At 39.6% G+C, this 21,835-nt stretch overlaps 1 protein-coding gene across 1 annotated transcript; it reads left to right on the top strand.

Moving 5' to 3' along the window:
- The first annotated feature begins 7,894 nt into the window (after positions 1 to 7,894).
- On the top strand, positions 7,895 to 16,965 carry LOC112436338 (signal-regulatory protein beta-2-like). The gene is made up of 3 exons (XM_076876195.1): positions 7,895 to 7,937; positions 16,194 to 16,517; positions 16,592 to 16,965. Exons 1-3 carry the CDS (start codon positions 7,895 to 7,897, stop codon positions 16,963 to 16,965), a joined length of 741 nt encoding a protein of 246 aa, XP_076732310.1.
- The last annotated feature ends 4,870 nt before the right edge of the window (positions 16,966 to 21,835 follow it).

Genomic DNA, 21,835 nt, shown 5'->3' with positions numbered 1-21,835 from the left:
AAGCAGATATTGTGGAAGAGAGCGATAGTTTAATAATAACTAATGATTAAATGCAAAATGTCGTTTAAATACTTACATAGTGAGTAAATAGGATAAGTGAAGTCTGTCTCTTGAATCAGGAGGCTTGTTTAACAAAAACAGGGCATGAAAGCTAAAGGCTGATTCCCATTCGACTTTTAGGTAAGTGAGCCAGCAGTCAGAGATCAAGCAAACCATAAAAGTAAAGTTTGTCAGTTTACTGTCAATCTACATCCAAGCAAAGACTCACAGCATTGACCAGCAGCTCGAAGCAATATAGCAGCTTTACTTCATGGAATCATCAAAGGTGTACTCTCAGTGGCCGGGGAACAATATATGAACAGCACCACCAAGGCCGTGTCCTTCCAGAGCAATACGAGAAGAACACAACCCACAAAGGCTAGTGGATCTAAGAGCAGACCACAACAACGAACCTGAACCAGTAACCACAGTGCCAGACTTTTAAGAAGGAAGCTTTTCCAGTATAAAGAGCTGGACTGTACCAGGCCCTGACATGATTCACACCTACTGGCTGAAGAAGCTGACTGCACTCCATGAGCGTCTGGCAGCACAAATGAACCAGCTGCTGGTCAATGAGACACACCCAGAATGGCTAGCTCAGGGGTCGGCAACCTTCACACCCAAAGAGCCATTTCCATGTAAAAAAAGACAAACACTGGGAGCCGCAAATACTTTGTGACATCTGAAATGCAGATAACACTGTATATATTGTTTTGTTGTTTTTTTACCTTTATGCTTTGTATAATCAATTACAATGTGTTGGTTATGAAACCCATGAAGTGCTACAGAGAAAATTAGATTTTATTTATGTAATGAACACATTTTGATCATCTTGAACACTTAAAAAAATAATAACAAAAGAGAAACACGCTGAGTCCAAGGCGTCTTTCAAATGAATTAAAAAGCTGAACTTAAATTATCCATGTAACAGGCAAAACAATATTGTGAGGGGTCATCCGTATATCGCCTTTGGGCTTTTGGAGCCTTGACCTGAATTTAAAAAATAAATTGGAAAAAAACAATATGTCACTAAACAATGGAAAACAAATATTTGCATAAATATTTATTTTAACTGGTTAATGGGACTTCTGTTCCTGAACCTCTGCGCACAGCGTCTGCAAATTTGGGCTGTACAAAGCAACTTTCATCTTTACGCAGAACTGTAAACTGTCACCTGTGAGGCATGAGCAGTTTTTGTTTTTAACATAGTTCATGGTGGAATAGCTAGTCACATACGTATGCGGATCAATAGGACTCCAAATGTATATTTCTTCATGTTTATGTAGGTGCTGGGGATGGCATTCCATGTTTCAAACACGAGTTTGTGATTCTGAACTTATTGGCCTGCTATGGGCAACATCCCCTGTCAAGTGTTTGAATTGGGACACCCACATATCTTTGTCAGCTATGTCAGCCAGCTCGATCTCCAGATCAGGTTGACTTACACCTGCAGCCACATTTAATAGGGATGGATCGATGGTCAGAGGAGGGACAGGGAAGCATAATGTGGGTTTTTCTCTCTGAACTCACTGAATCGTTTCCCAAACAATGCTTGCATTGTGGTGATTGCAGACTGCTAATACTCAGAATTGATCAACTCATGAGCTTGTTTGCACTCCCTTACAGAGGGAAGTGAGAAAGTGTGCCTCTCTGTAAATCTCTGGCTAAAACTTTCCGTTTGGACTCAAATACTAACACTGTCATGTCCACCATGAAGTGCAGCTTTTCCAGCCACTCTGGCTGTTCCAGCTCAGAAAAGGTGAGCCCTTTGCTGCTCGTGAAAGTTTTCACCTCTCGCTGACATGCAGCGAAGCGTTTCAGCACCTCTCCTCTGGACAGCCACCAGAATCTGTTACAAAGCAGGAGATCAGAGTACATGTGCTCCACCTTAAACAGCAACGCCATTTCTGTGGTTCTGTCTTTGACAGTCTTCGCAGAGAGAGGCATCTCTCTTGTTTTTAAAGTCTGCGATTAGGTGTTCTGAAATCTTAATGAATGAATCCTTCATATATTCTCCGTCCATGGACAGCTTCCCATGCCTGACTATTTCCTGAGCTGCCACAAAATTTGCATATATAGTTGAATTTGCAGACTTCATCCACGTCTTGAATTGATTTTTACTCAGATCAGCCTTCTCCATCTGCCCAGGCATCATTAAATGTTGTATTTTCTTAAGATATTTTTCTTTTCTTACATTTCCTCATACTTGGCCTACCCGGGGTTGAAAGTCTCGATAAATGCATGGACTTTTGGCGGATATACAGGCTTCTGTGAGTGTGACACTTATTTTGAGCAATGAAAATAATAAAATATAATTTTATTTTAATATTTCAAGATCACAATAATCTTCCAAGTTAGAATTACACTTTCTAAAAAGAACTAACACTTCAGTTAAATACTTATAATGTATTTTTTCCATTCACACAGAGCTGCAGTATAAGGATGAAAGAGCCACGTGTGGCTCTGGAGCCGAGGGTTGCAGACCCCTGGGCTAGCTGAAGGCAGGACACTCCTGATCCCCAAGGACCCACAGAAGGGACTGGTCCCATCCAACTACTGGTCAGTAACCTGCCTCAGTACCACATGGAAGCTCCTGTCAGGCATCATACCCATATGGAAAAGAAATAGTAAAAACTTATATGTGATTACTCATGAAAGTGGCCACTTTCTCATTACTTTCATACATTGTTTTAGTAAGTATCCAAAACATACAAGTTTCATTATATAATTTTTCAAGGGATCTTATATCTGTTTTCACTCTTGTATGCTTTTCATACAAGTTTCACACAAGACAGATACAAACTTTATAAGATTTATATATATATCTTTTCCATATGGGTAGGGCCTTAGAGGAACAGGCACATGGATCAGTACATGAGTGGGGCACAGAAAGGAATTGGCAGGAATACCAGAGGAGTGAAACACCAGCTACTGGTAGACAGAGCTGTCGCCCGAGACTGCAAGACCAGACTGACCAACCTGTGGACTGCCTGGATTGACTACAAGAAGCCTATGACTCAATACCCCACACCTGAATGCCTAGAACTATACAAGTTCAACAGGACCCTGAGAGCCTTCATCAGGAGCTCAATTGGGATAAGTAAGTAAAAAAGTAAGTAAAATTTTATTTATATAGCACCTATAAAGATAAAAATCCCAAAGTGCTTCACAGAAGCTTGTTATGGAAATTTTAACAATAACCTGCAACACACCCAGTGAGCTTGATTTGAAGTGAGTTTAATAAACACATTGCAATGTGGAGAGAGCATCCCGGTGAAACACCAGGACCATCTCTGAATTGTGGTCACACACACATTCACCACTGGTTACCAGTGTGTGAATGTGTGTGTGACTGGGTGGATGACTGACTGTAGTGTAAAGCGCTGTACAAATACAGACCATTTACCATTCAAGCTGCTGTCCTGCAGAACAACTTCAGCTATCAAAAAATACAACAGGTAAAGTTCTTAATGCTATAAATTTGATTGTAATTTTGAATTTTCTTTTAGCGATTTTATGTGTTTTGATATTTATAATATTTTTATTTACTCTATTATCCTAGAATATGGATACGTGGATGTTTTCTGGTGTTGTCTTTACCATGATGAAAGCTGACAGATGTACAAAAAACAACACAAAGCCAGCAAAGAGGCAGCAAATCTACATGGCTGCCAAGGCTTTTGGGCTGAATTAGGTCTACGTATCACTCCTTGGTATGTTGTTCTGTTCATGCTTTTGTCAGTGTTTAATAAAGCAGCAGTTTGGTCATGAATGGCTGTTGTTTTACTCTGTCTTTTATCTCATTTACATTATTGCACAAGCACATCAAAAACTATGTACGGGATTGAAAATGGACATTACTAAAATCACATAAGAAGTCAGGATGTCTACCAAATGGGAATTTAAATATGTTCATATATATACCAGTGGAGTGTGTTAATATTTGTAACTCTGCAACAGTGAACTGTAAATAATACTTTTATTACATCATATGTAACCATGTAGGACATTTCACCATTTTGCTGCAGTCTTGTAATAAATTGTCTTAATAAATATTTTGTTGTCTTATTGTGTATCAGCATGTCCCACTGAAGTTTTGATAGAGCCCCAGCTCTCCCACAAAATCAGGTGAGCACCAATTTTTAGAAAACAGAAAACATTTACACGGGGAAATGGATTTCTAACATTAACCCAAACTATCTTACTGTAAATTAACACACCTTAAAAAGTAGCTCACAAGGTAGAGGTCATCATAACGGAACGATTCTTAGTTCAATCCCCTGCTGCCAGTGTATTTTGGGGCAAAACGGTGAGCCCTAAGTTGTTCTCTGATGCATTTATTGGAGTGTTAATATGTTTAAATATCAACTAGAAAGAACTTAGCCATAGAAAACATGAATGTATATCTTGCATTCTACATCACAATAAAAAATCTAGAGTTGGGTGCACAAATTTCCATTGATTTTTGATTTTTTTTTCTAATACACACAAGTTAAACATCTACATAGAGGCTCAAATATATATACAACCACAACTACATATTTATTATGAACTTTAAATAAAGAATTTCCAAATTTAAACATAATAACAATAATAATAATAACAGTAATAATCCCAGCATTCCCAAGAATATAGGAAGGTTTCAAGGATGAGCTGAACTGGGAGGTATAGACCTGCGTGATGTGCTGTGGAGTTTCTTTGTCTCTGTGCTTTTTTTGTTCATACATAAGACACTATAGTGTCTTATATATATGTCTTATATATATATGTTATACATGTCTTATAGGGTGGCGGCCCATCTTCAGAGATGACTTTGGCATTTGACCAGCGCGCTCTCTCCATGTTGCGACATGTGAATAAACCATTTCGAACAAGCTCATCGGGTGTTTGCAGTGTCTTTTGAGTTTCCATGACAAATCTCAAACTTTAACAGCGCAAAATGCTAAAAATTGAGAAATATTTTGTAACAATAGAGTTTTCCACGTCAGAATCATTAAAGCAGACAGCAATCTGCTTTAGTCATGGAGTTTTTCTGCAAAGGGTCATCTGCAGCTTTATTTTACCCACATACGCATTTCTCTGAACAGAGAATAAGGCCACGCTGTTAAATTTACCGAGATCATCAGGACATTTTTGGAGTCAAAGTTGATCAATACCTAGGTCTGTAATCTGTTTTACAGCGTCATGGGCAACAAATCATAGCTTGTGAATAACAGTTGTGGTTAATCTTTTTGCACAGGTGTGGTTGCTCCTCTCTGTAAGCCAGTCATAGGTGCATTATTACTAGCAAAGCCAAAAAGCATACATGTAATTTCTCCAGAGATGCCCTTCATAACTGCAGAATGTCAAAGCAGCCTTGGTCTGCAGCTGCATTTTATCAAGCTGAAAAGAGAGGCCGGACCTCTCACCTTTGTAGGGAATTCTAATGTCAACAACCAGGCAGGTGGAAAACGTACATTTCTAGCTGACTGTTTTCACACTGAAATAGTTGTGCTTAATGAAATGTTGGAAATAGGATGCATCCAGATCATCCCGCTATAAAATATCATCTTTAACAGAATCGTGATTGTTGAAAGAGAAAGTCCATTTCTGATTTCATTGTTGATTGTGCTGTAAACTCATGATTAAGCACTTAAAATCAGAGGGCGAAGTACATTTTTATCTCCACCAGGTATAAAAAGAATTTAGCAGAGGCAGGCAATATCCAACAGATCAGATAATGGAATTAGAAAATTTGTTAGTCTATTGATTACGTTTGTTCTTAGTTTAATAAGGACAGTCTGTAATCACTCATCTGCCTGTTTCCTCAGTATTCAGTTGGTAGTCTCTTCTTTACATCTCTACTTTCCCACAGTGTCAAAATCAATAGTGGCATCATTACACTAGTCCAATCATCTCCTTGTTGGCCTTCTTTGAGCCAATCAGCCACTTTGCATCCTTTAAACTGTGGTCATTAGTGATGTGTGATACCACTGATTTCCTTTCCGATCCAATACCAAGTAAAATTCAGGGTAAATTGACAATACTGATCCGATACCGATACTTTGTACAAAAACGTAATGTTTATAATACAATATGTAATTGTATTATGAAATTGTAATAATAATATAATAATAAAGCTTCATAATGATTACAGGACATCAGACTACTTGTTCTTATCGCTTCATAATGCAGAATTATTATTTAGAAATAAAAAACCTGAAGCTGTGCGCTATCTGAACACCTTGCCTGCCTGCAGCACTAAAGGACTCAGAGACGTCTGTCTCGCCCTAGCAGCACCTGCCCCTCTCCTCCTCTTCAGTTCACCTCAACATAACCTCGTCATATTCTGTGATATGATTCACTGTGAGGTGTTTGACGAAGTTAGTGGTGTTACCACAACACCTCACTGTCTTGCCACATGTATCGCAAACCGCGTCTTGGCTGTTTGTGGGGGTAAAATACGTGCGCACATCCCTCCGTTTATACGCTCAGCCATTGTTGTGAATGCGCACGCCAGGGGCTGCGACACATTTATACAGCCGTATTTCGCACATGACTGTGAAAGGCAGAAGCGGAAGTAGTTCCTTCCAATTTAGACGATCTGAATGATAGTTTCTTTCCACTGTGTTCCTGTTAATGAAAAACTACAAATTTACCCCAAAGTACTAAAATATCGATATTTTAATATGAGAATCGATTCTAGAACATAAATTACTGGTATCGGAAGAATCGATATTTCAATATCGATCCGCACACCACTAGTGGTCATTCTCCCTTTAAGACTCTTTTATGCTTGAGTTATGAGCCAGCTTAACTTCTGTGCTTCTTGTTGTTTACGCTTTGCATAGATAACAAGGAGGAAAGGCTCTGTGGGAGGTTTGCTGGTAAGCCTTTGCTGATAGCAACTTTGTCAAACCTCAAACACACTTTGATCATTTTTTTTAAAAAGTTCAGAATCAAAGGAAACAGCTGAAGATGTGGGTATCTGACACTGATGCACCTTTGACACCTTTTCGGTGAGGTGTTTTGGGAACATTGTATATAAGATAGATTCCTGACACGATTTATAAGCAGTAGAAAATAGATGTATGAATTTAATTTAATTTTTTTTTAACTTTAACTTTAATTTGAGATCTCAAAGCAGTTTGCAAGTTAAAAATAAATTATGGGCATTTAGAGTGTATTAAATACATTTAAAAACTAAAGATTAAAAGATTCAGAAATCCTTTCTGTTTTTGTTTTTTTCCTATTTCCCATTTCTCTCTGTGACCTCTGACCTCTATCCGTGTATTTCAGTTCAGAGGAAGTTTATATGGTGCACATTTGAATTTGAAAGAGGGTTTGGTCAGTGCCATATTAAGAAAAACTGTCTTGACAAATAATGATTTGATTTCATGGCTACTATCATGACACATGATACAACAGTGCCATTGGCTTTTAGGTTTTCTGGATCCAGCTGATATGAAAGAAGTCTTTCTAATTTAATTGAGGAAGGATAATGACAGCTAAAATCTTGCAGTTGCCATTATCCTGTCTTTACCTCTAGCTCCACCATGGGGTAAACCTGGGTGATATTTAATGCGACTGCTGAATCGTTTGCCACAAACTTTGCCACATTAATTGGAAAAAGGACATTGGCTCTGCTTGTTCTTTTGTCCCCTTTTGCAATGCATTTCTGTACATCTGAACAGTTGAAAGCGAGGTGATATGCTTCACAAAGCCCAGGATGAGACCAATGTGACAGGAAGTGTATTTTTCAGTCTTTTCAGTGTTAACCAATCAGATACATTTTAGCGTCTGACCTAATACAATCATGCCACCTCTTTCACTCACTAAAACACCAGTGAAGTCCTGAACGAGGTGCAGTGTCAAGATGATCGTCTTATGGATGACATTGTTTGTTCTTCAGCAAGGATGTAAGGGTTTTTTTGTTATGTGGAAAAATTTGCGTGCATTGATTGTTGCAAGAAAAAGCTTTTTCCATTTTTATATATTTTTTCTTCTTTCAGATTCTCTGGTTCCAGTGAAAACAGTTCAACTTGGTGAACCAGTGACCTTAACATGCGCTTTGCCCAAAGGGCTCCAGAGTGGAGAAGTCCACTGGTACAAGCAGAATCACGGGGATACCCTAAAGTTAATTATGACATCGTTTAAATCTACACCAGCGCAATATGGTCCTGCATTTTCTAGATCAAGATTTGAGGAACATAATGATAACAATTTCAGCAATGTGACTATTTTGAAGACCGTCCAAGAGGACGAGGGAATCTATCACTGTGGGCTCACAGAGTGGATTAGGACTAACTGGAGTGGCACATATTTGTTTGTAAAAGGTAAGTGTACATCCTTAATATAAGCTTTAAAAAAGCTCTTTTGCCTCTCTGTCTCCTTTTTTCGACCTGGACACATTTTGTTACATCCCCCTCATCCCCTGAACCTTTTTAGGGGAACGTAACACTCATTTACAATATTTTTCAGCTACTATGACAGCACAATGTCTTTGCATTTTTATTACACAGGAAACAATCAGAAAGCATCAGTAGTTGTTCAACAGCTGACAGGATCAAATCCAATCCATCCAGGAGACACAGTGACTTTCCAGTGTTCAGTCTCTCACTCTGTCAACAAGACGTGTCCAGGAGGTCTCAGAGTTCTTTGGTTCAGAGACAGATCTCATGAATCTCATCCAGTCATTTACGCTAATACACATAATGAATGTGAGAAAAGATCTGATACTCAGAGGACATGTGTTTATCACTTCTCTAAGAACGTCAGCTCCTCCGATGCTGGGACTTACTACTGCGCTGTGGCCACATGTGGGGAGATATTATTTGGAAATGGGACGACACTCGAACTTGGTATGATTTTGTGTTCAGTACTGGTGTTTATACTTCAAATATGTTAAAATATGAGTGATGAGACATTCTGAGAACATATTATTTTGTTTGTTTTTTATAGAGCAAGCCAAAAAAATTGAGTTTCTTCAAATAGCCTTAATAGTCTGTTTGGCCATTTCTGTCTCTGGGAATATTTTCCTTGTTTGCAAACGAAGAATATGTACGCCAATTAAAGGTAAGAGCTACAGGTATCTAAAATTATGAGAACAAAATTATTCCATTACACTTAAATAATTTAAAGACTAATCATTTATGTAAAATAAATTCATGGGGGAGATAGTCATTGTATACACTGCAAATACACTCCATGGTGGTTATTATTCCTATGTTAATTATTGGAAGAATTTATTTATATCACTGAATTTTATGGTTATAAAAAATTCAGAAGTAAACTGCATATTAAGTGCATTTTAGTAATATGTATTTGTTACTATGATCTCATGTTTATAGCAGAAAGTGTAATAACTGAAGCACAAAATGACGCCTTATGCCAACTGGTAAGTAATAAAAAATATTGGTGTTTAGTTAAAATGTCTGAAAAGTTAGTATAACCATCTAAACCAGATTAAGAAACATTTGTTTTGTCTGTTGTACTTACAATGCAGACCGAAGCTGATGAAGAACTAAACTATGCTGCACTAAATTTCTCTGAAAGAAAAACACGAGGAAGAAAGAAGCGAGAGCCGCCTGAGGAGAGCGTCTACTCTCAAGTTAAATGATAGAACTGAAATTTCAAGTGAGCCTGACATCCTGTTACAGACCCGGTGTTTGAAACTCTTTGATTTTACTCTTTTTAACTTAAATGTCTGTGTTTTACTTATTATATTTGGACTCTCAAAGCCAACATAGTTTTGTTGCATTTTTTGTCATCCCTGATTGAACTGTATGAACTTGTCATCCTTTCTGCAATAAATCAAAATTAATTCTCCTGATGCTTTTTATGTTTATTTAATGACATCTAGTTATCAAAGGTATAATGCAGTATAATCTGGTTTCAGGTCATTTGTGAATTTAATCCAGCAGGGAGAACAAAAAATCAAAGGAAAATCTGTGTACAGATCAAAGGTTGTGATGCTATGCAAAAATTGAGACTATTTCGATGTAATGAATTGCTTTCTTCAGTGACTAAGTAAGTCATGTGTAATACATTCACTTTTTTTTGCATGACAATCCCAACACTGACACAAGCATTGTGTGCTATGAACTCATAAAATCCTTACTAAGTCACTTGCAAGCTTTGGCTTGTAATTTTGTGCTCTGTGTTCCAAATATGATTGCTTTTAGCTCGAGAAGACTATGGCAGAGGCCAAAATGCTAAGATTGAGGTTTTAAAGCACCACAAACCAATTATGGATGACTACATGCATTATTTATATAGTTTCATGTACTTTCACGTACTCTTTCATGATCACTGGTGATGGCAGGGATGTAGTTTGAACAAGTTGACATCTTTGCGCTCAGACTCCTGATCACCACAACAGAGCAGCTAGGAACCATGGCCTCAAACTTGGAGGTGCCAATTCTCCATGGTTATTTGGACATTTAACATAATGATTGGGCAAGTTACTTTAAAAAAGTAATCGGTTATAGTTACTAGTTACTTCTTCAAAACACTAATTGTAAATTAATTAATTACTAGGAAAAGTAATTATTGCGTTACTTAAAAAAATGTTTAAATAACAGACAGGCTGATCACATGACTGTCAACATGTGAGTTAATCAACACATTGCGTGCTGGACTGCAGGGTGGCAACCAGAGGAGGACCTGCCACTGCAGCAGATTGTGTGATTAATGCAAGCACACAATATAGCAACAGAGAAACTAGAAAATCATAAATGTAAAAATTATGCACTAAACCCAAGTCCCCAAGTCAGCTCATTCCCCCAAAGCCAGCACAGGAGGACTGGAGGACCACGACACAGAACGTAAAAGTAATTTCCAGTTATTGCAAATGTTTGATTTTAGTTTAGACCTAAACATACCATTTTATAGGTTTAGAGGGCAGTTACTTTGGGCCTGGTAGGTTTGGACAGATTTTTTTCTTTAATAAATAAAATCATGATTACAAATTTTGTGTTTACTCTGGTTGTCTTTGTCCAGTTTCAAAATGTGCCCCTGTCTTTATTAAGGCTTTCATTGTTAATATACTAGAAATGTTCTAGAAAAGTTATTAAAAGTTTATTTAAATGGTAAATGGCCTGTATTTATATAGCGCTTTACTAGTCCCTAAGGACCCCAAAGCGCTTTACATATCCAGTCATCCACCCATTCACACACACATCCACACACTGGTGATGGCAGCTACATTGTAGCCACAGCCACCCTGGGGCGCACTGACAGAGGCGAGGCTGCCGAACACTGGCGCCACCGGGCCCTCTGACCACCACCAGTAGGCAACGGGTGAAGTGTCTTGCCCAAGGACACAACGACCAAGACTGTCCGAGCCGGGGCTCGAACCGGCAACCTTCCGATTACAAGACAAACTCCCAACTCTTGAGCCACGATCGATTTACACTGCACTCCTCTACATGTTAGCAAAGCTGATTAGTGAGGGAAAACTTACCTGCTCTATTTCCCTGCCTCTGTTTATGCAGACATCTGGAAATGTCTATAACAATTTAACAATATCATAATTGATATAAGAGGAGTGAAAACAGAGCCAGAGGCAGCTTGACTACCAGCCTAATCTCTCTTCAGTGTCCCCACAGGGAGCATGTTTATTCACAATGTATATCATCATCAGAATCAGAATACTAAAAGGAAATTATGTGGTTACAGTTGCTCCAAGACAATAGCTGTAACAGACTGGATTAAATTAAATAACACAATATATTACAAAGTTAAGAAATATAAGAAATAACTCTAATATATACGAATAGCTCAATCATAAATATCCAGTATATTATAGAGGTGAAATATATATGGTTGACAACTGTAAAACTTTGTTAATTTTACTACAGAGCATGTGCAAAAATGTGTAACTATTGCACTGTGAACTGTGCATTAGATGGAGGAGTTGTACAGGGAGATTAGTGGTGCATTTGGTTAATCTCAGCCTCTCACTGAACGTGTTCCTGTGACCTGCCAGCACATAATGGAGTGGGTGGGAGGTATTGTCCAGCAATTTTTTGGACTACATCCGCCTCTCCTACACCACCTTAGGGGAGTCCAGCTCCATACTCACAACATTACTGGCCTTGTAGATCAGTTTATTGACTCTGTTGGTATCTGCCACCCACAACTCGCCACAACAGACTCATAAAAAATATTGGGCATTGTCATGTGTACTCCGAGGTATTTGTAGTCCACCACAGTGTCCACATCGACTCCCTGGATTGAAACAGGCATCACAGGTTTGGTCCTCTTAAAGTCTAATTTCAAGTCTTTGGTCTTTGTCACGTTGAGTTGCAGATGATTTTGCTCACACCATTTACAAAGGCTTGAACCGCAGCCAGGTACTCCATCTCATCGCCCTCACTGATGCATAAAACCACCACAGAGTCATCAGAAAACTTCTGAGGATGGCAGGTCTCTGTGCAGTGGCTGAAGTCTGTGGTGTAGAGGTTGAAGAGGAAAGGGGAGAGGACAGTCCCTTGTGGTGTGCCTGTGTTGCTGCTAACCTTGTCAGACACATAATGTTGAAGACACACATGTTGTGATCTTCCTGTGAGGTAATCAACAACCCAGGACACCAGAGAGGCATCCACCTGCATTGCTGTGGGCTTATCACCCAGAAGGGTCGGCCTGATGTTATTGAAAACATGACCCTCACTGTGCTCGCTGGCTGGTCCAGATGGGCATAGAGCAGGCAGACAATGGCGTCCTCAGCTCTGGTAAGCTGGTAAGAGAACTAAAGGGGATGCTGATGTGGCCTGACAATAGGTTGGAAGCTTGTCAAGAATGACTCTTTCCAGGGTCTTCATGACGTGGAAAGTCAGTGCCACAGGCTCGAAACCCTGGAGCCACTGGGACGTGGCATCTTTGGTACAGGAACGAGGCATGATGTCGTCCACCGCAATGGGACCCTCTGCAGACTCAGACTCAACATGAACAGTTTATTAAAGAATCCATAAGGCTGGGCTGCACAGGCCTTGAGGACACGGGGACTCATCCTGCCTGGCCAGCAGACTTGCCTGAGTGGAGTCTTCTCATTTGTCTTTGCATCTGGTCGTGAGTAAAAGTAATCAGTGGGAGAGGGGTGTCACGGCACTCCACACCACTCTCATGCGCTTCTGCTGGAGTTTTCACTCCAGTTATCTCCTGTAATTTTCTTTAGCCTCTCTGATCTTTCCCTTTAATAACGCCATAGACCCATTCTCACCTCCTCTCTATTGCCTGCTCGGAAGGCCCTCCTCTTGTCTTTGAGGAGCGCTTTGGTGTCTGTTAGCATTGATTTGAGCTATTGCCCTGTAAAAGCTATCCTTGAGTCTGTTTGTCCGCCACCTCAGCAAACTGAATCTCGTGCCAGACGGCAGCAGCTTAACACCCGGTGTCCTGGGTGTGTGCAATCCTGCAGGATGCTGCGTGCCCTGTGAGTGCTGTACAGGTCATTGAGGGAGGGAAGAGGATGTCCGATGATATTTTGGGCCATATTAATGACCCTCTGAAGTGCCTTTTTGTGTGCCATGGTGCAGCTGGAGAACCATAGACAGATGCAGTATGTCAGCACACTTTCAATGAAGCAACAGTAGAAGACAATCAGCAGCCCCCACTTCAGGTCCACTTTTCTGAGGATTCTCAGTAAGTGGAGAAGCTGTTGGGTGTTCTTTACAACCGCCAAGGTATTTGAGCTCCATTGGAGGTCTATGTCTATGTGCACAGCCAGGGACTTGAAACTGGACAACCTTTCCACGCACTCCCCATTGATGCTGATGGGCTGTAGCACAGACTTCCTCCTTGCTGTCTCAGGTGGAGCAACTCTTGTTTGGAAGTGGAGAAGACAAACAAATGGACTGGGGTGAGTCTTAGTCAGTCTTAAAGATACACCACAGTACTCCCCCAGAAAAAAATTGGAGGTAAGGAACCTGATGGTAGTTTGAGCCGGGGATGAAAAAGAAAACCTTTTGACAAAAAAATTGATTTCATAACGACAATCATAATACCCATGATCTCTGAATAAGGGTGTACCTGGAGCTAACTAATAGAAAAAGAGCTTGCATATTGTGATTATCAAAAAAAAATCACAAATAAAATCTTGCACTTATTATTCTATCAGTTCAGTCTGCTCAGTCCGGTGATGTGGAAGACATCATGCCTCGTCCCTGTACCAAAGACGCCTCGTCCCAGTGGCCCCCAGGATTATAGGCCCGTGGCACTGACCTCCCACATCATGAAGACCCTGGAAAGGCTCATCCTGGACCAGCTGCGACCCATAGTAAGACCACATCTGGATCCCCTTCAGTTCGCTTATCAGCCTCGTCTCGGAACAGAGGACGCCATCATCTACCTGCTCAATCGTGTCTACACCCATCTGGACCAGCCGGCGAGCACTGTGAGGGTCATGTTTTTTGACTTTTCCAGTGCTTTCAACACCATCAGGCCGACCCTCCTGGGTGATAAGTTAGCAGCGATGCAGGTGGATGCTTCTCTGGTGTCCTGGATTGTTGATTACCTGACAGGAAGACCACAATATGTACGTCTCCCACAGTGTGTGTCTGACAAGGTGATTAGCAACACAGGGGCACCACAGGGGACTGTCCTCTCCCCCTTCCTCTTCACCCTCTACACCACAGACTTCAGCCACTGCACAGAGACCTGCCATCTTCAGAAGTTTTCTGATGACTCTGCGGTGGTTGGATGCATCAGCAGGGATGATGAGACAGAGTACCGGGCTGTGGTCGACTCCTTTGTCACGTGGTGTGAGCAGAATCATCTGCAGCTCAACGTGGCAAAGACCAAGGAACTGATCGTGGACTTCAGGAAGACCAGGAAACACTTGACCCCTGTTTCAATCCAGGGGGTCAGTGTTGACATTGTGGAGGACTATAAATACCTTGGAGTACACATTGACAATAAACTGGACTGGGCTAAAAACACCACAGCACTTTACAGGAAGGGCCAGAGTCGTCTCTATTTTTTGAGGCGACTGAGGTCCTTCAACATCTGCCAGAAAATGCTGAGGATTTTCTATCAGTCTGTGGTGGCCAGTGCGATCCTCTATGCTGTTGCATGCTGGGGGAGCAGGCTGAGGGTCGCAGATGCCAACAGACTTAATAAACTGATCCGTAAGGCCAGCAATGTTGTGGGGATGGAGCTGGACTCCCTCAAGGTGGTGTCGGAGAGGCGGATGCTGTCCAAGATAAAGACAATGTTGGATAACACCTCCCACCCACTCCATGACATGTTGGTCAGTCACAGGAGCTCGTTCAGTGAGAGACTGAGATTACCGAAAAGCACCACTGAACGACACAGGAAATCATTCCTGCCTGTGGCCATCTCCCTGTACAACGCATCCACTTAACACACTGTTTGCTGCTACAACTACACATGTTTCTTTTCCAAATATTTATTTATAAGTGACTTATGTATGTATGTATGTATATATATGTATATATTGTACTATTCTTAGTTAGCGTATTGTCTGTCTTGTCTTAATGTTGGTTTAAAATGGAGCACTGTAACAAAAAATAATTTCCCCCAGGGATCAATAAAGTATTCTGATTCTGATTCTGATTCTTCAACTCTTCCAAGGAAGAAATTTCATGACCTTCCCACCAAAGAAACATTGCAAATTTACTCGAAAGTGTTACAAAGTGTTACATATCTGGGGTATATCTTGTTGTATGTACCAATAATTATTATCCATGGATCCATGCTTTTTGCTTGAGAAGATGAATTACAATCACAAACTCGAATATAAATATGAAAACTGAACAATCTGAACAACTGCAATAGAAGATGAAACAGAAAAACCTCTGGTTGAGATCAATGTGACAGGAAGTGTACTTTTGAATCTATTATGTTTTAACCAATCAGAGCTATCATATGCATAGATGGTCTTACCCAGTCACTCATCTCACTTCCTTCTCTCACAGAAATAGCAATGAGGTTCCTAAAAAGGAGTAGTATCAAGATGGTGGGGTTATGGATGACATGGCTATTTCTTCATCAAGGACGTAAGGGCTACTTTTCTCTGTTCATAAATCTGATATACGTTGTTATTGTAAAATATATATGTGTAGAGTTATAGATAATAACAATAATGTTTTTGAAATGATAACAATTTAAAAATTTTCAAGCAAAATTTTGTTTTTCTGTGTTTTGTTTCAACTCAGACTCTCTGGTGCCAGTGAACATAGTTCAACTTGGTGAAGCGGCAACCTTAACATGTGCTTTACCGAAAGAGCTGAGCAGTAAAGCAATCTACTGGTACAAGCAGAACATTGGAGAAACTCTTAAATTGATATTGGCACTGTATAAAAATACACCACCGGAATATGGTCCTGAATTTTCAAATTCAAGATTTAATGTAAATAATGATAAAAATTTTAGCAACTTGATGATTCTGAAGACAATCCAAGAGGATGAGGGAATCTATCACTGTGGAATCACAGAGTGGATTAATGCTGAATGGAGTGGGACATACCTGTTAGTGAAAGGTAATTTTGCACCCTAATTTATCAAATATCTTCTGAGCATGCTTTGAAGAATGTTTGTGTTTTGTATTATAAAGGAAACATTCAGAGGACATCAAACTACTCTGTTGTCCAGCAGCCGACAGAATCAAAACCGGACCGTACAGGAGACACAGTGACTCTTGAGTGTTCAGTCCTCTCTGAGTCTCAGAATGAGGCATGTCCAGGAGATTATAATGTCTTTTGGTTCAGAGCAGGATCACAAAAATCTCACCCAAACATCATCTACTCTGATGGAAATAGAAAAAACGAATGTGAGAAAAGATCAGAGACTCAGAAAAACTGTGTTTATCACTTCTCTAAAAATATCAGCGCTTTTGATGCTGGGACTTACTACTGCGCTGTGGCCACATGTGGAGAGATTATATTTGGAAATGGATCTTCAGTGGAACTTGGTACGATTATGAATTAAGTACTGGAATTAATACACAATAACATGTTATTCTAAAATGAGGCATAAGACTTTTTAAGAAGATTTATTTGTTTTTATTTTCCAGAACAAACAACACAATCAATATCTATCCAAATGACCTTATTAGTGTTCTTGTCCATTTCTGTCATTGGAAATGTTTTCCTCATCTTCTACCAAAGATTATGGAAACCATATAAAGGTAAGTGTTATAGAAGTTATAGTCTTTCTTAAAGGCAAAACTGACCTCATTGCACTTGGAAAATGGAAAATAAACATATATTCTATATGTACATGTCAGACAAATTCAGGAACGAATGCCACATTAAGTGCATTTTTGACCTACTGTCATATTTACAGGAACAGAAAGTGCTATATCAGGAGCACAAAATGACAAATTGCACCAAGCTGTAAGTAATAACAAATATTGTTAGTTAAAATATTGTTTTACCAGTTATTTATTACAGTTTTTGCTCATGGTTTTAATTATAAAGCAGGGTGAAGCTGATGAAGAGCTAAACTACGCCTCAATTAATTTCTCTGAAAGAAAAACAAAAGGAAGACGGAAGAGAGAGTTTGCTGAGGACAGCGTCTACTCTCAAGTTAAATGTTGAACTTCATGACAATGTTGAGCATTTCCTGAATTTTAAAAGGAACCTCATATTCTGTTATTGACCTTATATTTGAGACTTGGCAATTTGTTTGTTCCACCATTTGGGCTCTCAAAGCCTGTAACTTAGATTTATTGCATATCTGAGGGCAAAATTTGAAACTGTACGTAGTCCTTTTTTTTTTTTAAATTTTGAATTAATAAATGTTTCTTTAATTCCTCCAATGCTTTGTATGTTTGGTCAATGGTATCTATTTGTTTCTGCTATTTTGTGACTTCAAACAACAGAACGCAAAACAGGTTAAAGCTCTTTTTTGTGCAAATTTAAAATTCTGATGTGGAAATTGAGACTGTGTTTGAGAAACATTTGACAGAATATAAAAACATAAGAAAATATCTGCATACACTCAACAAATACTTTATTACATACACCTAACCAATAGTGGGTCAAATGCAATAGTTCATTATGACATAGCCAGTGTTGGGGACTGTATTCCGTTACAGTTAGCATTTAAAAAAGCGGTACTCAGGATACAGTTACTTTGCTGAAGTAAATGGATTACATGGTGGTCTTTTCCTGTTTTATATGTTAGGCTATGCCCTCTGGAAACCCAAACAAAACAGGCAATAAGAGGCTCTAATGCAGGGGTGGGTAATTCCAGGCCCCGAGGGCCGGTGTCCCTGCAGGTTTTAGATGTGTCCTTGAACCAACACAGCTGATTTAAATGGCTAAATTAGCTCCTCAACATGTCTTGAAGTTCTCCAGAGGCCTGGTAACGAACTAATCATGTGATTCAGGTGTGGTGACCCAGGGTGAGATCTAAAACCTGCAGGGACACCAGCCCTCGGGGCCTGGAATTGCCCACCCCTGCTCTAATGCCTGGGTCTCAATCTCGCGGACGATGTCACCTCTACTTGCGGCCCACATAATGACGTGAAGAAATATTTTTTTTAATTATTATTGAAAAAATGATTTAATATGAAGGCAATAGACAGAGTGTTACAGGCATAGCCCTAAAGAATGTAGCCTCATGGGCAGTGTAGTCCGTGCTGCAGGGAGAATGGACTGCCATACCTGTTATGTGTCTGTAGGCGTGAGGGAGGGAGACAAAGAAGAGTCATAAAGTAAGAGTTGTCACTGACCAGAAATGGGAGAAGCATGTAAATATAATAATAACCACTGCAGCCAAAAAGAGTACCTGACGAGCCCAGTTGTAAGTAAGCTATTAAGCTATTACTAATTTGGAGCAGCCTTTTGACGCCTCTCTCTGTCTCTGTTGATCCTGACAGCAAAGTAAAAAACTATAGTTTTCAGCTATGAGCCCGACACGAACCCGACGTATTAGCCAGAGGTCCCTTTACTACAGTTCGGAGCCGCGGACTTGTTTTATATAGTTTTCTACATGAGGTCGCTGCAAAAAGTGCAGCCTTACCTAATGTCCACCTACTGTTACTCATTTTATATTAAGATTTAAAAATCTAATATGTATTGGTATGGTGAGTAACTTTCAGTAATAGTAATAAATCACGCAGCAATAGTACATCATGTAGTTTTAAAATGCATGATAATATATAATATAAGTAGTCCAAAGTATTCATAATACATTACTCTCATTGAGTAACGCAAAGTAATACGATACAAAATACATTTTGGGCCATGTACTCTGTAATCTGTAATCTACATTTTAAAAGTGACCTTCCCAACACTGGACATAGCTTTAACAAGGTGCTGGAAACTTTCCTCTGTGATCTTGGTGCATATTAATGGTCCATATTAACATGATAACATCATGAAGTTGCTGAAAATCAGCTGCAACGCTTAAATGCAACTCTCCCATTCCACCACATCCCAAGGTGCTGTATTAGAATGAGATCTGGTTTAATTGCAGGTTGACTTCACTGAGTGCAGGGACATTGTGACATTGTGTGTGCTTCCTAATCAAAGTAGTCATCAGAAAATGGAAACGCTGTTGTCATAAAGGGACTGTGGCATTTTAAACTATATTTAATTGGTACTAAGCCCTAGAGTTTACCAGGGAAATATCCCCACATCAACATGCTACCAACAGGTTGGATTGTTAAAACAAGGCAGAATAGAGCAATACTCTTGTGTTATTTACAGCAAATTAAGACTGCCAGCTGAATGTTGAAGTGGAAATTGAGATTACTCTGACTGGGCAATGTTTTGGAATCTGTTATCATCAGATTTTGATGATTCTGTGAAACTCTTTCTTGTTCGTACCTGACAGGAAGAGCACCTACCGTGGTATTCTGTTGATGTACCCCATTTATTTCAATGTGGCATCAGGAAGGCATTGTTTCCCACAGAACTGCTTCTCACTAGATATTAGGCATGGTTGTGCAGCCCATGTGGCATCAATAACCATCCCATATTCAAAGCAATTTAAATCATTTTTATGATACTTTGTCTGAATTTCAATACAGCTGAGATTACCTGCCATGTGATCGGCTGTGTCAAATGCTATAACCTTTGGGTGTGGGTGCGGGTTCTGACTATCATCTGTACTCTTTCATTAAACATGACTTCATAGTACTTGGCCTGGGTTGGGTGCATTGAGAATGTGTGATATCAAGACAGTTTTCAGGCCAGATCATTCACAGCTCCCCTTCTGTCAATGAGTGTTTTCATAATTTTAAGGACATAATTTCTAAAGGCAGACAAGAAGAAGAAGGTTTTTGTTTTTGCAGATGATGTGGCTTCTTATGCCTTCATCAAGCAGTGACCTCCAGCTCACACTGGGGCTGTTTGTAGCCAAGTGCAAAGAGGCAAAGAGAAAGTTGCTCAATCACTTTTTAATACATTTTAAAAAAAACGATTGGACCAGATTAAAATATACAGTTTCATATCAAGTGGGTGTATTTTATAAAATAACTGGTTCAACTTAAAAAATCTGGTCAACCAAGTGATTTCTCATATCTACTAATGTGAAAATGTTGTCCCAAGACACTGATGACATTGATTTTGTTTTATTTTCAAACTCGACAGCGTAGGAGTCGACTGTCCCCTTTTGATGATCTGAATCCTTTTCATAAATGTTTTAATCAAAGTTTTATTCACAATAAAGTCTGAATCTTCTACACTGCCTAAGGTGATTAGTGAAGAAAACCTATGTGCTCAGATGATCAACTGCAGGATAATTTGCTCCTATACTGGCTTCTGCTGCCTGTGTTTCCACATAATATACAAATGCATATAATAATGATCCGCATAAGTAATTTCACAGTGGTGAGAGGAGAGTCAGCTTTATAAGCATCTCAGTCTCTTGTGAGTCTGCTCACAGATGCACACCGACCCCCAGTGCTCAGCCTTGATACATGCTGGGACGTATGCTTAGTATTTTTGTGCATCATTTCCTTATTACTACCCTGTCTTGAAATAATAAAGTCTGCTTATTTTGAATGAGACAATCCTCAGATTGGGGTGGCAGCGGCTCAGGAAAAAATTCATTCCCCAGCTAATCTATTTTGAATGTTGAAGTATTTTTCATGAAGATGCTGCCCCTCTGGTTTCTCCCAATGTGAATGTGTCCACAAATGTTCATCATGCTGCTTAGGTGTTGGGAAAAGAGCTTGTGTGAATGTTTGCATGACTGCATGGATTGGATTGGCTTGCAGTAAAAAAGCACTTTGATTGCACTTTGACTACTTTCAGTCCATTGACAGTCACAACTAAAATGTTGCTCTTATTCTGGACATGTGGTTAATGTGGGTGACTTTTGGTGGAATATCTGCTTCTAGGTCGTTTCCTATATGAATAAATAAAATACTCATTTGTTCTGTTTTCTGAAGAAGTAAAACCATGCAGCATCGTTTCATGTTGCTGTTCACGTCGTCTGAAAAACAAGATATTATGACCTCTTAGCAATGAAACATTCTGCTTTCAAATTTCCTCTGAAGTGCAGAGTTTGATGTATTTGAGGTATTTCTTGCAGTGCATATCGCAACCAAGACAACCAAGAGCAGAATTGCCATTTGCTGTTTCTGTGCTTAAGATTTAAAATTAAAATCAAACAGAGACAGTCAAACATAAAAAGTGAACAACGTGAAACCTTGCAACAGAAGATGAAAAGAGAAGATGTGTTTTTAAAAAGCTCAAAATGAGACCAGTGTGACAGGAAGTTTACTTTTGAGTCTCTTCCGTGTTAACCAATCAGATTTCTTTCATGGCCCAACCCAACATGCTCCTTTCACCAACTTAACTTACTGAAAAACCCCGAGAAGGAGCAGTGTCAAGATGGTGGT

The sequence above is a fragment of the Maylandia zebra genome, linkage group LG2 (genome assembly GCF_041146795.1).
Source record: "Maylandia zebra isolate NMK-2024a linkage group LG2, Mzebra_GT3a, whole genome shotgun sequence".
NCBI lineage: Eukaryota > Metazoa > Chordata > Actinopteri > Cichliformes > Cichlidae > Maylandia > Maylandia zebra.
The sequence above is the reverse complement of the archived record's forward strand: the minus strand, read 5'-3'. Positions and strand labels throughout refer to the sequence as shown.

Excerpts from the sequence above, each read along its gene's own strand:
- LOC112436338 (XM_076876195.1), top strand. The coding sequence starts at position 7,895 with ATGATCGTCTTATGGATGACATTGTTTGTTCTTCAGCAAGGAT. Across the intron at positions 7,938-16,193 it reads GTTTGTTCTTCAGCAAGGAT|ACTCTCTGGTGCCAGTGAAC; the intron begins GTAAGGGTTTTT and ends GTTTCAACTCAG. Across the intron at positions 16,518-16,591 it reads GACATACCTGTTAGTGAAAG|GAAACATTCAGAGGACATCA; the intron begins GTAATTTTGCAC and ends TGTATTATAAAG.